General features: G+C 38.8%; 1 protein-coding gene across 1 annotated transcript in view; it reads left to right on the top strand.

The window, feature by feature from the left end:
• Nucleotides 1–642: 642 nt before the first annotated feature.
• LOC147635821 (uncharacterized) overlaps nucleotides 643–19,173 on the top strand; it is a 30,804-nt gene continuing 12,273 nt past the window's right edge. Inside the window, exons 1-2 of the mRNA XM_086802027.1 lie at nucleotides 643–764; nucleotides 850–1,623. Of these exons, the coding sequence (XP_086658153.1) occupies nucleotides 866–1,623 (758 nt within the window). The 5' untranslated portion in view covers nucleotides 643–764; nucleotides 850–865. The remainder of the gene's footprint in view (nucleotides 765–849; nucleotides 1,624–19,173) is intronic.

The following is a 19,173-nucleotide window of genomic DNA, read 5'->3' as shown; positions in this document are numbered from 1 at the left end:
ATCAGAAGATCTATGATCTTCTAATATTTTTTACAGCAAAACTTCATTGCACTCTCCTCAGAATACCCTATCCTCACTCTTGCATTGTGTTCTACAAGAAGCTCTTTTCAGCATTGCCTAACCCTAAAGAAAATGCCACTTGAAGATATATCTAACAGAGCACCAAAGTTCAGGTTACATGTAGATTTGGCTGCTGAGTATGCTACCATCCGCAGCACAAAATCAAGTGGTGTGACCGATGTGCCATTGGGTACTCTTCGATCACAAGGGCAAAAATGTATTGACCTCTCGATGAATGGATTCATATACCCTATTGACCCGCTCACCAATGCTCCACCTCATTTTGTTAATATCACTACATTTCTTAGTTATGTAGGTGATGGAGCTAATGGTCTATTTGGCTATTGTAGGAGGCTTTCTTTTGTTGCAGCTTAGGAATCGCATTCAAGACTGCATTTTCGAGGCTTATGGCTTGAGTTGCAGCAGCAACACAAGAAGGACATTGATAGGCTTGAAGAAGTGGTGAACAACTTGAAAACTCAGAATCAGGAGCTCCAGAAGAACAACTTGTTGCTTAAGCAGGCCTTTGATATTGAACGGGACAAGGTGAATGCAGCCAAACAGGATGCATGAAACAAGCAACGACACCTTGCAAGCCTGAAGAAGCTTCCAGTAGGCTTTCGACAACGGAAAAGAAAGCGTCAGTCCCTAGAAACCTTGGCAACCCTAAGTGGAGCAAGAAAACGACGTGTACGAGCAACAAGGTAACTTCTATTCTTGCCATTGTTTTGCAGGCCTTTCTGTTTTGTGAAACATATTGATGTTATTTTGTATTTATGTTCCATGTAGAGATATTGCTGGGGATATGATGGGATATGAAGGTGGTGCTGAGGAATGTAGAGCAGGCATATTGAAACATGTTGTTAAGTTATCAGACATATATAAGCTGCTAGAAGATCCCACATGCAAAATATCTAAGCAAATCCGAAACAAAATTTCTGGAGAGCTGCAAAATATGGTAAGCCCCATACAGATTATGGATGCATGTGATAGTGCTGGTGTCAGTAGTAGGAAGGGATATGAAGCCATTTACAGGGTGTTTACACTAGGTCATCGTGCTAAAGGATTTCTTCGACCCATGCTACCAACTCCATATAGTGTAACCATGGCAAGAAAAAGTGCAAACTCAGAAATTGCGACCATGTTAGGTGGCTACCGTCATGTGGAGGATGCTCTGCCTGTATGTACTACAAAGGTATTTGAATACAACAAGTACAACAATGTCTTTATTGATTTAAGGACCCTTCAAAGAGCTATGATTTCTTATTATGGTCTAAGCATTGAGGAGTGCCAAGGTCAGGCTGTGTTTGTGTTAAAGCTTGATGAGTGTCAAATTGTAAAAGGACGAAAATTAGAAAGAGTCAGCCTAACACTTATGAACAGGGCTATCAAAGGAAATCTGGAACAGGATGATAATCTTCTTGACTGTAGTGCACAAGCCTCAAATTCCAACAAGGGAAGTCAATCTCAGGGAAAAGATTACTATGGAGTGCAATCAGAAAAGAATATATGGTGGTTGTCAGCATTTGAGCTTCCACAAGAGACGAATGATACATTGCGATGGTACCTTACCCGAACAGGCATCCCAAATGTCATATCATTGCAATCAAAAGAAGAAACTTTGCATGTGGAAGATGTAGGAACATTTACAGTTGAGTGGCAGATGGCAGGTGATTTAAAGACATTGAAGTGTATGCTGGGATGCAAGCTAGGAGCAAATACTTTTTTTCCATGTATTTATTGCTGCCATTCAAAATCAAAGTATATTGATCGCGGCAAAGCTTCAGGCAAGGTTGCAGCCACCAAGACGACCAAATCTCATGCAAAGGGCAAGAAAAATGTACAACCAACTTCAATGAGTACAATGCAAAACAAAGATCCAAAGAAACCTATGCAGTGGCATCATGAATTGTAATACCAATTGTCCGCCTAATCGTGATCAAGAAGATATCTCATGGAGCCCTATATTAGAGATTTCACTTTCCCGTGTTCATATTTGCACGCTTCATGCTAGGTTACGCATAATGGACAAATTACTGAAGTTACATATCAATTATGCATGAAATATGGAGCCTGAACATCTTCGCAACGAATGCATTAGTAAGCTGGAAGATGTCCTTTCAAGCATGGGGCTTCATGGTGGTGCTGTAAAGTTAACTAAGGATACTAAAAAGTAAGGACCGGGTCAGGATAATCCAAACAAAATATGCATGGGTGGGTCCAAAGCAAGACACCTTCTCTCAAATTACGAGGGGTACAATAGTCACACAAAATATGAATTATGGAAGGCCATTTGTGAATGCACCACTTATCGTGGGAACAATGCAGAGCTTGGTCTCAAGCGGGCAAGGCTGTGGGAGTCACTTGACAAAATGATTCAATTGCTAGAAAAGGCTCCACTTGTTGCTGAGGAGATTGCAAACTTAAAGACTACAATACATACATTTACTCAGCAAATGGTTGATGCATGGGGAGAAACACATATCACCCACTATATGGTATTTACCTTTCTACCTATTTACTAATATTAATCGCCAAATAGTAAAATTCTGATATGATCTTTGTTGCAACACATTATATTTGCCCACGCACAGTTTTTTCTCGACGAATATGGTCCAATGGCAATTTGGAGCACCCAAGGAATGGAGCGCTCTCATTATCAAGCTAAAGCAGTATACTTTAAGAACACGCGACATGGTGGAGGTGGTAAGAAAAAAAGTAATACCTTGCATGAGATGTTTAATTGGTTTTATCGCAGTTTGGGAGGTCGACGCCGACAGAAACCAAAAGGGCAGGTGTCATTACTACGAAGGGTTGTAAAAAATGTCAATCTACAACGAGCAATTGCATGGCGAGCATCAAGTGCCATGCACATGGGATGCGTGAGTGGTTCGCTGCACGGAGACGTATGGGTCGAAAATGGGTTCCATATTAAAAAATTATAGCCTTTTTTAAGTTAAAGCTTTTTTATTAATTTCTAGAGATTTTTTTTATTAATAAGTTTTTTTTCAAAAACTATATAAACCTGTAAAAGTGAGTTTTAAAATTACATTTTCACGTTCATTCACTCGTTTAAGTCAATGGATGGCTAGAACTAAGCACACTGCACGCAAAACTGAGAACCCAAACGTACCATCTGGTGCACACAATTTGATACAGGCAGTCGCCGCGGCACAGGCATTTCAACAAGTGCAAAAACGTATCAAAAAGAAGCATACAAGCATGGACAGAGAGGTAGAGACCCGACAGGAAGATGTACAGCCAGATGTGTTTTCAGGACTGGACAATATTGAGGATGTCTCCAAGTAGCTTGGAGACACCGGCTCATTTAGAGCCACGCGTACACCATTCCCCCGACCTCTCTCAGAGGCTGAGCAACAGGAGCATGTGCTTGAAGAGCAACAACGCCAGATTGATGAGGAGGTGCATAGAAGAAGAGAGCAATAGCAAGCCCTATTCCCTCAGCAACTAGAAGAGGAGCTAAGGGTCGCATTTGAGGAAGACCAGGAAGCACTTCTGTGTATTGAGCAAGAGCAGTATCAACAGGCTGCTGACTTCTATGAAGCAGAGGAAATAAGCCATCGTGAAGAGCAGGATAGGCTCTTAGCACAAACACTACATGAGGAACTTGAGAGGCGTCAGCCCCCGTCTCCACCTAAAAAACAAAGAATAAAGATTCGTGTCAAGAGAAAGAAGGAACATGCAAACAGGCAGCAAGAGGTGGAGATGGAAGAGGAGGATCAACGACAAGTAGAGGAGCAAAGGGAGAGGGAAAGACTGGAGCAGGAGGAGCAAAGGGAGAGGGAAAGACTGGAGCAGGAGGATCAACGACAAGTAGAAGAGGATCAACGACAAGTAGAGGAGCAAAGGGAGAGGGAAAGACTGGAGAAGGAGGAGCAAAGGGAGAGGGAAAGACTGGAGCAGGAGGTGCAAAGGGAGAGGGAAAGAAGGGAACAAAGAATTCAAGAAGCACGCAGATTAAAACAAGAACAAGAAAAGAAGAAGGCAGAAGCAAGTAAAAGAAGACTAAATCTAGATCCAGTCGAGCAAGAAAGGCGAAAAAAATTTAGAAATGATAGACAACCATGGGAAGAGAGGTCGCATCCACCACCACCCCCTGTAGCCAACAAGAAGAGAAGATGGAAACCAGGGACCGTGGTTCTGCGAGAAATCAGAAAGGACCAAAAGAGCACAGACCCCATCATGGCGAAGGCCCCTTTTGCAAGAGTTGTAAAAGAAGTCATTGACAAGTACAGTGACAAGGTCACTCGGGTACAGAGTACGGCACTGGAGGCCCTCCAAGAGGCGTCAGAAACAATTTTGGTCTCTCTGTTTCAAGACTCAGTGCTGTGCCATGCTCACGCCAAAAGGGTGACCCTAAAGCCTGTTGGACATGGCACTTGCACTACGTTTATGTCAGGATAAAGCGCTCCATAAGGAAGGATTTATAGGATAGGATTAAGCTTTTAGGCGGCGGCCTTTGTGCCTTTTGTAATCTCGACATTGTAATACATTTTTTTGAATCTATAAGATATTGTCAATGACTCGTTAACCAACGTATTCATTTGTTTCAACTGTGTTATAAAAGCAGACATTTCATTTCTTGTACTGTTGTTTGAATGGGTAAAACTGTTGATCATGTATTCAGAGCCTTAGTTAAACAGGAACAAAATTTATATTATTGATAAGGTGATTGTGAAACATTATCTTGTTATACGTGGTATTGTTGTTGGCATTGAACAAAGGATCCTTACATAATGCAGAAACAAAATTAAATTGAATTTATTTTAGGTCCAAAAAAAAAGGCTTAAAGCTCAATAAGGCCTTAGAAAAGCTCAGGGACAAAAAAAAAGTTATTTGGGCCTCAAAATCACCTGGTGAAGTCTAGTATTAGATAGAACATTTTTAAAAAAAGCAACAGTTTTTCTTTTTTTTTTTATGTTTCTAGGCAGAGTAATAATCAAAAAAAGTGCACACAATGCATTAATGTGTGAAAAAATGATCAAAACAAGGCTGTGCGCTACGGCGCGAATTTAAGCCTGTCCTGCACTTTGAAAGGCATAAATTCGCGCCGTAGCGCACAGCCTTGTTTTTTTCTTTTTTGTACTCTTTCCAGCATTATGTGCACTTTTTTGATGAAAAATATGCTTACAAACATCAAAAAACATAAAAAATTTTGATTTTTTAAAAATTGTTCAGATTTTGTACTGCCAGATTTCAGCTGGATGTTAAGTGATATTCAAAGAACAAATATTTGATCATTATCAATGAAATTTTCTACACATTCACATGCCTGCCAAAAGTTTATAGGGCACAGTGCTGACACAACAAATAAACAGGAGAAATGGTTCAGAATTCTTAGAAACATTACAATTAAAAAAGTATACATTTTGTATTGATTTCGTAGAAAGAAAATTACAAGTTCCTGAGAAGATTTCTGAGAGCTTCTTTAGCTTCGTCACTCTGCGTGGCTTTCTCACCTAGGCTATTAGCTATAATAATAGGATTGGTTACACCTTTGGAGATTGATGTAGCACAATGGCTTAGCACATGGCCGGTGTAGTTGCCTGCAAATGTATACATAGCTGCCTCCCTGCTAATAAGTATACATTTGTTTGCATTATTTGCTAGCCCATCTTCAGTGAGAACCCCACACAGAGCTTTACACTTGATGAGCTCTGCTTGTGCCTCCTCAGAGTACTCTAAATGGATTACTCGAATAAATGATGGAGAGAGGCTAGGAAGGTAATGAATCAGGGAGGTGTCTCGTCCATCGGATTGCACACGAACTCCACCTCCACGTGCAGCAAACTTGTCAAAAATATAAGCTTTCTACAAGAGAAAAAGATCAGGTGTTAGTAATAACTCACTTATAAATATGAAGGCACAACTTTGATTTAACCCCACCTCAATGTCATCATCACATTGGCTAATGCGTGGGTTGCATATGTCTATACTGCTTCCACGCTGCTCAACTGATGTATCTACATGCAAGCGCTTATGTGGTTGAAATGCTTCTTGAGGGACACTTTCATACTTTGCTGCTACATTTTCTATAGCAACAAGGGCATTGGAAACAGTTTCCTCAATTGTACGTTCTGTATCATAACCTTGGAATGCTAGCGCTTTGGTAAGATCATGGTCATCAAAATCGATCTGTACACCTGCAGTCTGTTGCTCAAGTGTGTCTTCTTTGCAGAAACCAGACCCAATTGCTAATATGCTTAGGGCCTCATCCTCCCTTAACCCCAAGGATTTACAAATGTCATCAAGGAAAAGAAATTCCTTGTTATCCATGATGATGGGATTCAAAGTGGTTACATCCAACTCACAGATCTCTTCCACAATTTCATCCCCTTCGAGGTCACGATGAGGCTCTTCATCCTCAGTTGACCCTTGTTGGAGAAGCACCAAGGACATATTGTGCCACTACATCATTCATGTACTGGACCTGCTCTTGAAAAGCCTCTGCGTGAAGGTCTATAGTTTTCTGCATATCAATCATCCCCTCAAAAATGGCGATGTTCTCACCTGCACACCTGCTGAGAGCCCAATTTTCTCAAGCTTTGCACGTAGCGAGTTAGAGCTTGAAGCCGTGGCGGGATATTGAAGGGAAATAGAAACTGCAAGATCTTAAGAATGAAATGAGCTTTATAGCGCAAAACCTATTCTTATAAAGCATTCCACTGTAACATTTAATAAATTTATAGAACATACTTAAAATTTTTAAAATTAACAAAATTAAAATCCAAATTGCAGTGAAATACAGAGGACATTGGGACTATGGTGCAATCAATAATTTTGTATTCAAAAGGACACCGCTACAAATTATCGCCCAAAATCACTCGTCGTTACCTAAGTCTGCAACTTAATAGTCTTTCAAGCTAAGGACCCTAGGGGGCTCCAATGACACACAGAGTGTATGTTTCTCTGACCTGTGACGCATGGGTCGATTAGAAACAACAAACTTGAATTGGTTCCTTATAAAGGACATGACAATGCGATCTCTCAACTGAGCGAAATTCCAATCATCATTAACTACCACTGTATGCTCCTCTCCTGGGTGAACTTCAATATGAAGTTCTACCTCCTCCCTAGCATAGAGATCAGAGTCCAAAGCTTCCCATTCACCATGCGAGCATTTCCACCTTCTAATAGGGTACACCATAGTTAGATTTTGCTTGCCTATCTGATACCTGCATCTTACCATTGACATTACTGCTGAGCACTTTATTACATCACCCTGATGTTCTGCCACCTTGGTGGTCCAATCGCCTTTTAGAAATGTATCTAGAGCTTCAAAGGCCCCATCTTTGCTTATCCACATTGTTGGGATGCGATGGAACTTGCCTGCTTTGAAAATAGCAATAAACACATGTAAAGGCATGAAAAGAGATACACTTATCCTATGGGATCCATATGCAGCCTTTAGGCTTGACTGAATGTCATGGAAAATCCCACGCTGAAAGCTCTCCATTGTGGTGGGGTCTGGAATGGGCCATTCCGGGCTATTTAGTGCAGGAGGAGAAATTGGCTCAAGTGCTCCAAACCTTCCCCTCTGTGGCACAACATATGTTGCAGCAATGAAAAATACTCCTCTATTTGCAAGTTCGAAACTTGTTTCCCCAGCATACATAAGCCTACCTAGATCAACATGACATGCTTCAAAGGTCCCTGTAAAACATTCTAGAGGCTGCCATTCCACACATGTTGAAGGGAAAACATCTGTATACAATAGAATACATTGGAGTTCTTGATATTCACATAGTCTTCATGCAAGCATTTCTCTAAAGCAGAAGACATAAAACATAAGAACCATTAAAGCCATAAAAATAATAAAATAAGTGAAAATAAGAATCACCAACTGACTTTGAAAGCTTTCCTTTGGCTTGATGGTTTGAGGGTTCCACTCTTGTTTGGACAAGAGTGGCCAACCAATCTTTGGAATAGGGAAGTGTCAAAAACTAATGAATTATTAATAAATTCATAGTTCTTGGCTTGGGTGAAATAGAGTAACAATGCCTTAAACACTATATATTTTCAACAAGGGGGAGGCTTCTATTTATAGGAAAAATTGAGCTCCTAACCAAACAAACTGATTCTAGAATTTTCTAAGTCAGTTTGGTCAATTTTTGACCATTTTTAGGCCAGTTAAGCTAACTTTTTGGAACTAGACTTGAATGAGGAGAGAGGAGAGATGAAATATCTCAATTTTTGATGATAAAAAACTCAATTTGCCCATGTGAAGTAGGCGCCTCATTGAAGGCCCTCCCCTTCCTTACATATGTGTCAAAAATGGAATCATTATACTCAAAATATCTCATATTTTTAATATTGCTCATAGTTTCTTACTAAATAAACCTTGTACATATTCAACTCTTCATCTTATGTGAGAATTGAAGGGACTCCCCTTCCTTACATATGTGTCAAAATGGAATCATTATACCCAAAATCATATTATTAAAATTACTCATAGTTTCTTATTAATAAACCTTGTACATATTCAACTCTTCACCTTATGTGAGTATTTACTCATTTTTGGGTATCTTCTTTTACAAAATTGGATTTATCTCCTCCCCACACATGGATTGATCTTATTGGTCTGAAAATCTAGACCCTTAGGCTAAGGTCCTTTATACCCATTTCTAATTAATTCCAATTGTACATTGAGTTCTTTCTAAATTTCTGTTTCAGGGTAATTTATTTTAATAATATGAGAAATTTTTCTATCTAAAAATATTCAAAATCTGAATATTCTCTCTCTAGAATATTTTCTCTCTCTATGCCAAAACAGGCAGAGACAAGATCTCTTATATTTCTGAAGAGAGAATTGATTACAGGTGAATATGCTGGACATTTTGAGAGGCTGGGGAGGAATCTTACATTCTCTCCCACTTGAAAAACGCGAGATGCCCTCATCTCGCAAACTGGGGGTAATTTCGTAAGATGCACAAATATGAGACTAAGAGAAAATTTAATTAAGATTAACCACCAATAAAAGTCTTAAAGAGAGCAAGACGCAAGACAAGAACAAAGATTTCAACTTTATTCATTCTTGGAACATATACTGTAAAGATAGAAGAACTCTTTACAATTCCATAAGCCCGTCCATCATATGGTCACAAAAGTAGTACTCACAAGCAGCACACGTATAAGGTAACTCATCTCTGGGAATAATTCGATCGGTTACTGCAGTACCTATCTCATTGGTATGAGGTGATCTAATAAAAGGACCTCTAAGAGGCAAGCCGAAATTGGGATAAAGGCATATCTTCGGGTGAGGAAGAAAACACGCAAGTAAGAAGACCCGCTCAGAAAATCCACCATGCCTTGAACTCATCACGCAATAGTATCGAGGACCCAAACCCAAAGCTTCAATAACCATAGCCAAGTGGATATTGTTACGAAAGTGCTGCTGACCCCATGGTGTTACCCTAGTTATGTCTTGATAGGTCCGCCATTTGGTCTGAGCTACAGAAGTTCCCAAGTGAGGGAAAAGTGAGTACAGTTCTATAAATTCCTTCTTCACAGACTCGCTTGCGTCTTGAAGGTAAGAAATCATCATGGATAAAACTAAGTCTTGTTGCCACGCCATGAAAGAGATTAAGAAAGAAAGGAGATCGATGGAAGTAAGATTACTGCGAGCGACAAGTAAGAGTTACGACTTATATAAAAGAAGGAACTAGCGTAACCTAGAGCCAACGGGATATCTTGTCACTGAAGTTTTATCGTCTTTCCATGATTTGGGTTTGGCACATTTTTCTTTAGAAGGCTTACATGAACTTTGAGATGAGTAGGTAGAAGAAGCTCGTATGGCTAAGTCACCTACTTTCTTTGAAATCACGTATGGCCCACTATATCTGGGGGATAACTTCTTATACTTCCTAGAGATAAAAAACTTCTTTTGGCCGTACTCGAATGAAGACCATATCTGCTTCTTTGCATTCTCTGACTGTCCTCTTCTTATCTGCCTACTGCTTTTGTCAATCCTATGCAACTTTTATAGCTTTATGAATTGTTTGCATCTGCTGCTCTATGTCATCAAGCATTTGACTGGTCATCTCGACCCTAATCAATGGGTCGGACCTAGTTAATGGAGTTAAGCAGTCTTGTCCGAGAGACGGACCCTGATTAGATTCGTATGAAGAAATTGGTCTTTGAATTTGGGTTCTTGACTTCCCTGTGCCCTTGTCATGGCAGGAGTCGGGCAGTCTTTTAACTGATGACAATACCGGTTCTCACTTCTAAACTCATCGTTCTCAATCCTTAAAACAAGTGGGCTCCTGAGAAGTATTCTGGGAAAAGGGTCTTCCTTTTCTAAACAGAATCTTTCTTTTATTTTAGAGAGGAAATAATTATAAGATCAGAAAGGGAGGTTCGTACTCTGCATACCTTGAAGGCTGGGAGAAGAATCTTACATTCTACCCCACTTAAAAAAATGCGAGATGTCCTTATCTCGCAAGTAGAGAACAACTCTTTTTCTTATGATCCAATTTATTCTGGGTTCCTTATATTCAGGTCAACCCAATAGAATACTGGGATAAATATCCCTTATATAGAACTCATCATTGAATAATAATTCATTCAGATCATAACATTTATATCTTTAACACGATAATGGTCCATTAGACCGAAAAATTTCTTTCTGAACATTCCTCCACGGAAATTTCAGTCAAGCAAGTTCTCAAATTGTCATCCCTTAACTTGATCTAACGAGCCAAGTGTTAACAGCAGCAATTTGACAACACAATCCACTAATCTCATAGTGATTTGCTGAAATCATTATCATCATTCCAGTTATGAATATCATCATAGGGACTCGTCCCATTCATCCTCATTGAGATTTCGTTCAGCTTATTACATTTCAACCAATTTTCAGGGATCATCATTTTTCAATCAGAATCCAAATCAATTCATCAGTTCTCAAACAGAATTGAAAATCATATCAACCACATTCGAATTCATCAATTGGATAGTATTAATGCTTATAATTCCAAGTCTTAGATTTACTCATATATACTGCCGGTAAAGAGCTGCACAGTTATACCCTCGGTATATACGGGTAGTCATGATACTTGGAACTATAAGGTAAATACCATCATGTCTAGGCCTCAAGCAAGTCAGAGTTCCATACAATTGCGGTACTTCCATCTGAAGACCCAATTACTAATTTACGAATTTTTACTTTGAATATCAAATTGTATGAATTATATCACACAATTACAACCTTTTTGTGCTTCTTGATAAATTTTTTACATATTTGGCTTCTCAGTTGATCTTTATTAACAAAATTCGCTCTGATACCAACTGTGAGATCCCTGTCCCCACCGCGCAATGGATTCGGGGTAGTAGCAGTGGAAGTAGCACTTCTTGCACGGGGCAGGGTCCCACACTCGGGGCCTCGTCCACCACGGATATTCGGACAATAGACTAATCCGTCGGTTTTTCCAAAACCGAACCCAGAAAAACTTTCCTTACCCGGAAAGCACGGGCGATTCCACCAGGATAACTTTTTACTCTAACGTAGTCAAGATCATTACTGATCACGCTGATCCAACTGCACCTATAAAGATACTCGGTCGGATCAAGGAAGAAACTTGCACTTGGATCATTGGGATCAACGCTTTTTTCCCCATCAAGAGGCACATCCTTTGATTCCTATCCATAGAACAATTACTATCCGGGATTTACTTTATCTATCGTAATATTATAAATTGAGTCTCGATTTATGGATCCATCAGTCCAGCCTAACCCCATCCAGTCCCATGGGTTAGCCAACCACCCGACCACTGTAGTGATGTGATCCAACTAGGAATTTGGTTAGGTTTTGTCTCGGGTACCAAGGAAAAGAGTTCCAAGGTCCCCTAGTCGGAAGTTCATGCAAATATAAAACTAGTCACACCACTTACACACCCAATATGAAATTGCCTTTTTCTCAGCATCAGCTAACTTTAAAACAATCCTTTAATGAAACCATTATGTCACTGATGACAATCCTCAAAGTCTCTGGTTGAATCCTTATTTCCAGTCATTCATTCATCGGTATACTTATGGCATCATTGGCAACCAGAACGCTCACCACCTGTTCACTCAGGGGCCTTTTCCATAGTTCCTAGCTCATAGTAACCGGCAATATATTCACATAATAGAATGGAATCTCCGTGGAAGATCAGCAAGATCAACCCACAGATCCATATAAAAGAGCCATGGACTCATCCGTTAAGGACCAGCAAGGTCAATCAACCAGATCCATGCCCGGTTTGAGAAAACAACTTTTATTCCTTGTTCCAATATCTTCCACGATGCACGTGTGGGTATCTTCGGCGACCCAGAGCCCGAGCACCGTATGGTCAGCACGTGTGGGTATCTTTGGCGACCCAGAGCCCGAGCACCGTATGGTCAGCACCCTCTAGGATCCTTTGCAGGTGACCTAGCGCTTCACTCATAGGCCGCTTCCTTGGTCCCTCATCCACCATACCAGAAGCTCACCATTTAAATCGAACCGAGGCTGGTCAAGACCTCGGTCGACCTTGCTACGCCAGACGTCCTCCATTGACTCTTCGTCAGTAGTTGCAACTTATCAGTTAGGTCTCCATGACCTTAATCCACAAGACGATCAAAATGCTTCCCCAGCATTCTTGACATAAAACAGTCATTTACAAACAGTCCCTCACAAAATACAGTTTCTATATCGAACTCTCATCTTTCCACATTATGCCTCCTCAATCCACATTACTTAATCCACATTCCATTCAATGTATATTCATTTTCATCCATTTACTCATATCGACGACACATTATTTTCCATACGCATTCACATTCATTATTCAACATTCACCTCTATGTTCGTACATCCACATCATACCTCCAATCCCACATCCACATACATACATCCACATCCGCATTCACACATATGCATACATCCACATCTCCATGCATACATCCACATCCACATTCACATTCACATCCATACATCTACATCTACATGCATACATCCACACCTCCATGTATACATCCACATCCACATTCTCTTTCACATCCATACGTCTACATCTACATGCATACATCCACATCTCCAAGTATACATCCACATCCACATTCTCATTCACATCCATACATCTACAGCTACATGCATACATCTACATCTCCAAGTATACATCCACATCCACATTCTCATTCACATCCATACATCTACATCTACATGCATACATCCACATCTCCATGTATACATCCACATCCACATTCTCATTCACATCCATACTTCTACATCTACATGTATACATCCGCATCTCCATGTATACATCCACATTCTCATTCACATCCATACTTCTACATCTACATGTATACATCTGCATCCACATTCTCATTCACACCCATACATCTACCTCTACATCCACATTCACATTTATACATTCATTTTCACATTCCCATTCATATAATCACATACGCCTTCACATCTATTCTTTTACATCACATCCATTCTCGCCCTATCACACAGCCCATATACATCTTATCTCATCATACACTTCTTATCTCATCCCATACACATCTTATCACATCTTAACTCATCTCATATGCATCTTATCACATCTCATATACCTCTTATCACATCCTAACTCATCTTATCACATCCTAACTCATCCCATAAGTATCTTATCACATCTCATCACATCTCTTATCACATCCTATCCCTTCCCATATCTATTTATAGAATACAAGGGAATTCTTATATTGATATAAGATTTCTTTACGCATCTAATTATGCATAAATTCCATTTAAGGAGACTAACACTTTCGAAATAAAAATCAATCTTTTATGCATCTTCCTATGCATAAATTCATTTTAAATGAGAATGACACTTTGAATTAAAATTCAATCTTTTATGCATCTTCCTATGCATAAATTCACTTTAGATGAGAATGACACTTTAGAATTAAAATCAATCTTTTATGCATCTTCTTATGCATAGATTCAATTTAGATGAGAATGACACTTTTGAATTAAAATCAATCTTTTATGCATCCTCTTATGCATAAAATTCAAATGTGATAAAAGTAACACTTTTACAATAAAATAATCTTTTTTTTTCTTGTAACATTTTTACAATAAAATAATTATTTATTTATTTTTTTCACCTCTATGCACGAAATTCAATATGATAAAAGTAACATTTTTATAATAAAATAATCATTTTTTTTCTTTACAATTTTATAATAAAATAATCATTTTATTTTTTTCATACCTCTATGAAATTCAATTATGCTAAAAGTAACACTTTTATAATAAAATATTCATCTTTTATGCATACCTCTATGCATGAAATTCAATTATGCTAAAAGTAACACTTTTATAATAAAATATTCATCTTTTATGCATACCTCTATGCATGAAATTCAATTATGCTAAAAGTAACACTTTTATAATAAAATATTCATTATAAAGAACTTGACATTAATCAATTAACCATTCACCTAGGATAGAGAATGGTTGGTTTTGTGAGAAAAGAGAAGGAAATACCTTTTTGTAATGAGGTATAACATTTTTAGAGAAGACATAAAACATAAGAACCATTAAAGCCATAAAAATAATAAAATAAGTGAAAAGAAGAATCACCAACTTACTAATGACTTTGAAAGCTTTCCTTTGGCTTGATGGTTTGAGGGTTCAACTCTTGTTTGGACAAGAGTGGCCAACCAATCTTTGGAAGAGGGAAATGTCAAAAACTAATGAATTATTAATAAATTCATAGTTCTTGGCTTGGGTGAAATAGAGTAACAATGCCTTAAACACTATATATTTTCAACAAGGGGGAGGCTTCTATTTATAGGAAAAATTGAGCTCCTAACCAAACAAACTGATTCTAGAATTTTCCAAGTCAGTTTGGTCAATTTTTGACCATTTTTAGGTCAGTTAAGCTAACTTTAGATTTGAATGAGGAGAGAGGAGAGATGAAATATCTCAATTTTTGATGATAAAAAACTCAATTTGCCCATGTGAAGTAGGCACCTCATTGAAGGCCCTCCCCTTCCTTACATATGTGTCAAAAATGGAATCATTATACTCAAAATATCTCATATTTTTAATATTGTTTATGGTTTCTTACTAATAAACCTTGTACATATTCAACTCTTCATCTTATGTGAGAATTGAAGGGACTCACCTTCCTTACATATGTGTCAAAATGGAATCATTATACCCAAAATATCTCATATTATTAAAATTACTCAGTTTCTTATTAATAAACCTTGTACATATTCAACTCTTCACCTTATGTGAGCATTTACTCATTTTTGGGTATCTTCTTTTACAAATATGAATTTATCTCATCCCCACACATGGATTGATCTTATTGGTCCATAAGAACCTTAATTGGACCATAATCCAAGATTTCTGAAAATCTAGACCCTTAGGCTAAGGTCCTTTATACCCATTTCTAATTAATTCCAATTGCACATTGGAAAATTCTTTCTGAATTTTTGTTTCAGGGGAATTTATTTTAATAATATGAGAAATTTTTCTTTCTAAAAATATTCAAAATCTGAATATTCTCTCTCTAGAATATTTTCTCTCTCTATGCCAAAACAGGCAGAGACAAGATCTCTTATATTTCTGAAGAGGGAATTGATTACAGGTGAATATGCTGGACATTCTGAGAGGCTGGGGAGGAATCTTACATTCTCTCCCACTTGAAAAACGCGAGATGCCCTCATCTCGCAAACTGGGGGTAATTTCGTAAGATGCACGAATATGAGACTGAGAGAAAGCTTAATTAAGATTAACCACCAATAAAAGTCTCAAAGAGAGCAAGACTCAAGACAAGAACAAAGATTTCAACTTTATTCATTCTTGGAACATATACAATAAAGATAGAAGAACTCTTTACAATTCTATAAGCCCGTCCATCATATGGTCACAAAAGTAGTACTCACAAGCAGCACATGTATAAGGTAACTCATCTCTGGGAATAATTCGGTCGGTTATTGCAGTACCTATCTCATTGGTATGAGGTGATCTAATAAAAGGACCTCTAAGAGACAAGCCGAAATTGGGATAAAGGCATATCTTCTGGTGAGGAAGAAAACACGCAAGTAAGAAGACCCGCTCAGAAAATCCACCATGCCTTGAACTCATCACGCAATAGTATCGGGGACACAAACCCAAAGCTTCAATAACCATAGCCAAGCGGATATTGTTACGAAAGTGCTGCTGACCCCACGGTGTTACCCTAGTTATATCTTGATAGGTCCGCCATTTGGTCTGAGCTACAAAAGTTCCCAAGTGAGGGAAAAGTGAGTGCTCATACAGTTCTATAAATTCCTTCTTCACAGACTCGCTTGCGTCTTGAAGGTAAGAAATCATCATGGATAAAACCAAGTCTTGTTGCCACGCCATGAAAGAGATTAAGAAAGAAAGGAGATCGATGGAAGTAAGATTACTGCAAGCGACAAGAGTTACGACTTATATAAAAGAAGGAACTAGCGTAACCTAGAAGCCAACGGGATATCTTGTCACTGAAGTTTTATCATCTTTCCATGATTTGGGTTTGGCACATTTTTCTTTAGAAGGCTTACATGAACTTTGAGATGAGTAGGTAGAAGAAGCTCGTATGGCTAAGTCACCTACTTTCTTTGAAATCACATATGGCCCACTATATCTGGGGGATAACTTCTTATACTTCCCAGAGATAAAAAACTTCTTCTGGCCGTACTCGAATGAAGACCATATCTGCTTCTTTGCATTCTCTGACTGTCCTCTTCTTATCTGCCTACTGCTTTTGTCAATCCTAGGCAACTTTTATAGCTTTATGAATTGTTTGCATTTGCTGCTCTATGTCATCAAGCATTTGACTGGTCATCTCGACCCTAATCAATGGGTCGAACCTAGTTAATGGAGTTAAGCAGTCTTGTCCGAGAGACGGACCCTGATTAGATTCGTATGAAGAAATTGGTCTTTGAATTTGGGTTCTTGACTTCCCTGTGCCCTTGTCATGGCAGGAGTCGGGCAGTCTTTTAACTGATGACAATACCGGTTCTCACTTCTAAACTCATCGTTCTCAATCCTTAAAACAAGTGGGCTCCTGAGAAGTATTCTGGGAAAAGGGTCTTCCTTTTCTAAACAGAATCTTTCTTTTATTTTAGAGAGGAAATAATTATAAGATCAGAAAGGGAGGTTCTTACTCTGCATACCTTGAAGGCTGGGGGAAGAATCTTACATTCTACCCCACTTAAAAAAATGCGAGATGTCCTTATCTCGCAAGTAGAGAACAACTCTTTTTCTTATGATCCAATTTATTCTGGGTTCCTTATATTCAGGTCAACCCAATAGAATACTGGGATAAATATCCCTTATATAGAACTCATCATTGAATAATAATTCATTCAGATCATAACATTCATATCTTTAACACGATAATGGTCCATTAGACCGAAAAATTTCTTTTGGAACATTCCTCCACGGAAATTTCAGTCAAGCAAGTTCTCAAATTGTCATCCCTTAACTTGATCTAACGAGCCAAGTGTTAACAGCAGCAATTTGACAACACAATCCACTAATCTCATAGTGATTTGCTGAAATCATTATCATCATTCCAGTTATGAATATCATCACAGGGACTCGTCCCATTCATCCTCATTGAGGTTTCGTTCAGCTTATTACATTTCAACCAATTTTCAGGGATCATCATTTTTCAATCAGAATCCAAATCAATTCATCAGTTCTCAAACAGAATTAAAAATCATATCAACCACATTCGAATTCATCAACTGGATAGTATTAATGCTTATAATTCCAAGTCTTAGATTTACTCGTATATAGTGCCGGTAAAGAGCTGCACAGTTATACCCTCGGTATATACGGGTAGTCATGATACTTGGAACTATAAGGTAAATACCATCATGTCTAGGCCTCAAGCAAGTCAGAGTTCCATACAATTGCAGTACTTCCATCTGAAGACCCAATTACTAATTTACGAATTTTTAGTGTGAATATCAAATTGTATGAATTATATCACACAATTACAACCTTTTTGTGCTTCTTGATAAATTTTTGACATATTTGGATTCTCAGTTGATCTTTATTAACCAAATTCGCTCTGATACCAACTTTGAGATCCCTGTCCCCACCGCGCAATGGATTCGGGGTACTAGCAGCGGAAGTAGCACTTCTTGCACGGGGCAGGGTCCCACACTCGGGGCCTCGTCCACGGATATCCGGACAATAGACTTATCCGTCGGTTTTTTCAAAACCGAACCCGAAAAAACTTACCTTACCCGGAAAGCACGGGCGATTCCACCAGGATAACTTTTTACTCTAACGTAGTCAAGATCATTACTGATCACGCTGATCCGACTGCACCTATAAAGATACTCGGTCGGATCAAGGAAGAAACTTGCACTTGGATCTTTGGGATCAACGCTTTTTTTCCCATCAAGAGGCACAGCCGTTGATTCCTATCCATAGAACAATTACTATCCGGGATTTACTTTATCTATCGTAATAACAGAAATTGAGTCTCGATTTACGGATCCATCAGTCCAACCTAACCACATCCAGTCCCATGGGTTAGCCAACCGCCCAACCACTGTAGTGATGTGATCCAACTAGGAATTTGGTTAGGTTTTGTCCCGGGTACCAAGGAAAAGAGTTCCAAGGTCCCCTAGCCGGAAGTTCATGCAAATATAAAACTAGTCACACCACTTACACACCCAATATGAAATTGCCTTTTTCTTAGCATCAGCTAACTTTAAAACAATCCTTTAATGAAACCATTATGTCACTTATGACAATCCTCAAAGTCTCTGGTTGAATCCTTATTTTCAGTCATTCATTCATCGGTATACTTATGGCATCATTAGCAACCAGAACGCTCACCACCTGTTCACTGAGGGGCCTTTTCCATAGTTCCTAGCTCATAGTAACCGGCAATATATTCACATAACATAATGGAATCTCCGGGGAAGATCAGCAAGATCAACCCATAGATCCATATAAAAGAGCCATGGACTCATCCGTTGAGGACCAGCAAGGTCAATCAACCAGATCCATGCCCGGTTTCAGAAAACAACTTTTATTCCTTGTTCCAATATCTTCCACGATGCGCGTGTGGGTATCTT

The sequence above is a fragment of the Cibotium barometz genome, chromosome 8 (genome assembly GCF_041138505.1).
Source record: "Cibotium barometz isolate CiBa-2024 chromosome 8, ASM4113850v1, whole genome shotgun sequence".
Classification (NCBI taxonomy): Eukaryota; Viridiplantae; Streptophyta; class Polypodiopsida; order Cyatheales; family Cibotiaceae; genus Cibotium; species Cibotium barometz.
Note: the sequence above shows the minus strand (reverse complement) of the source record. Positions and strands in the feature narration are given on the sequence as shown.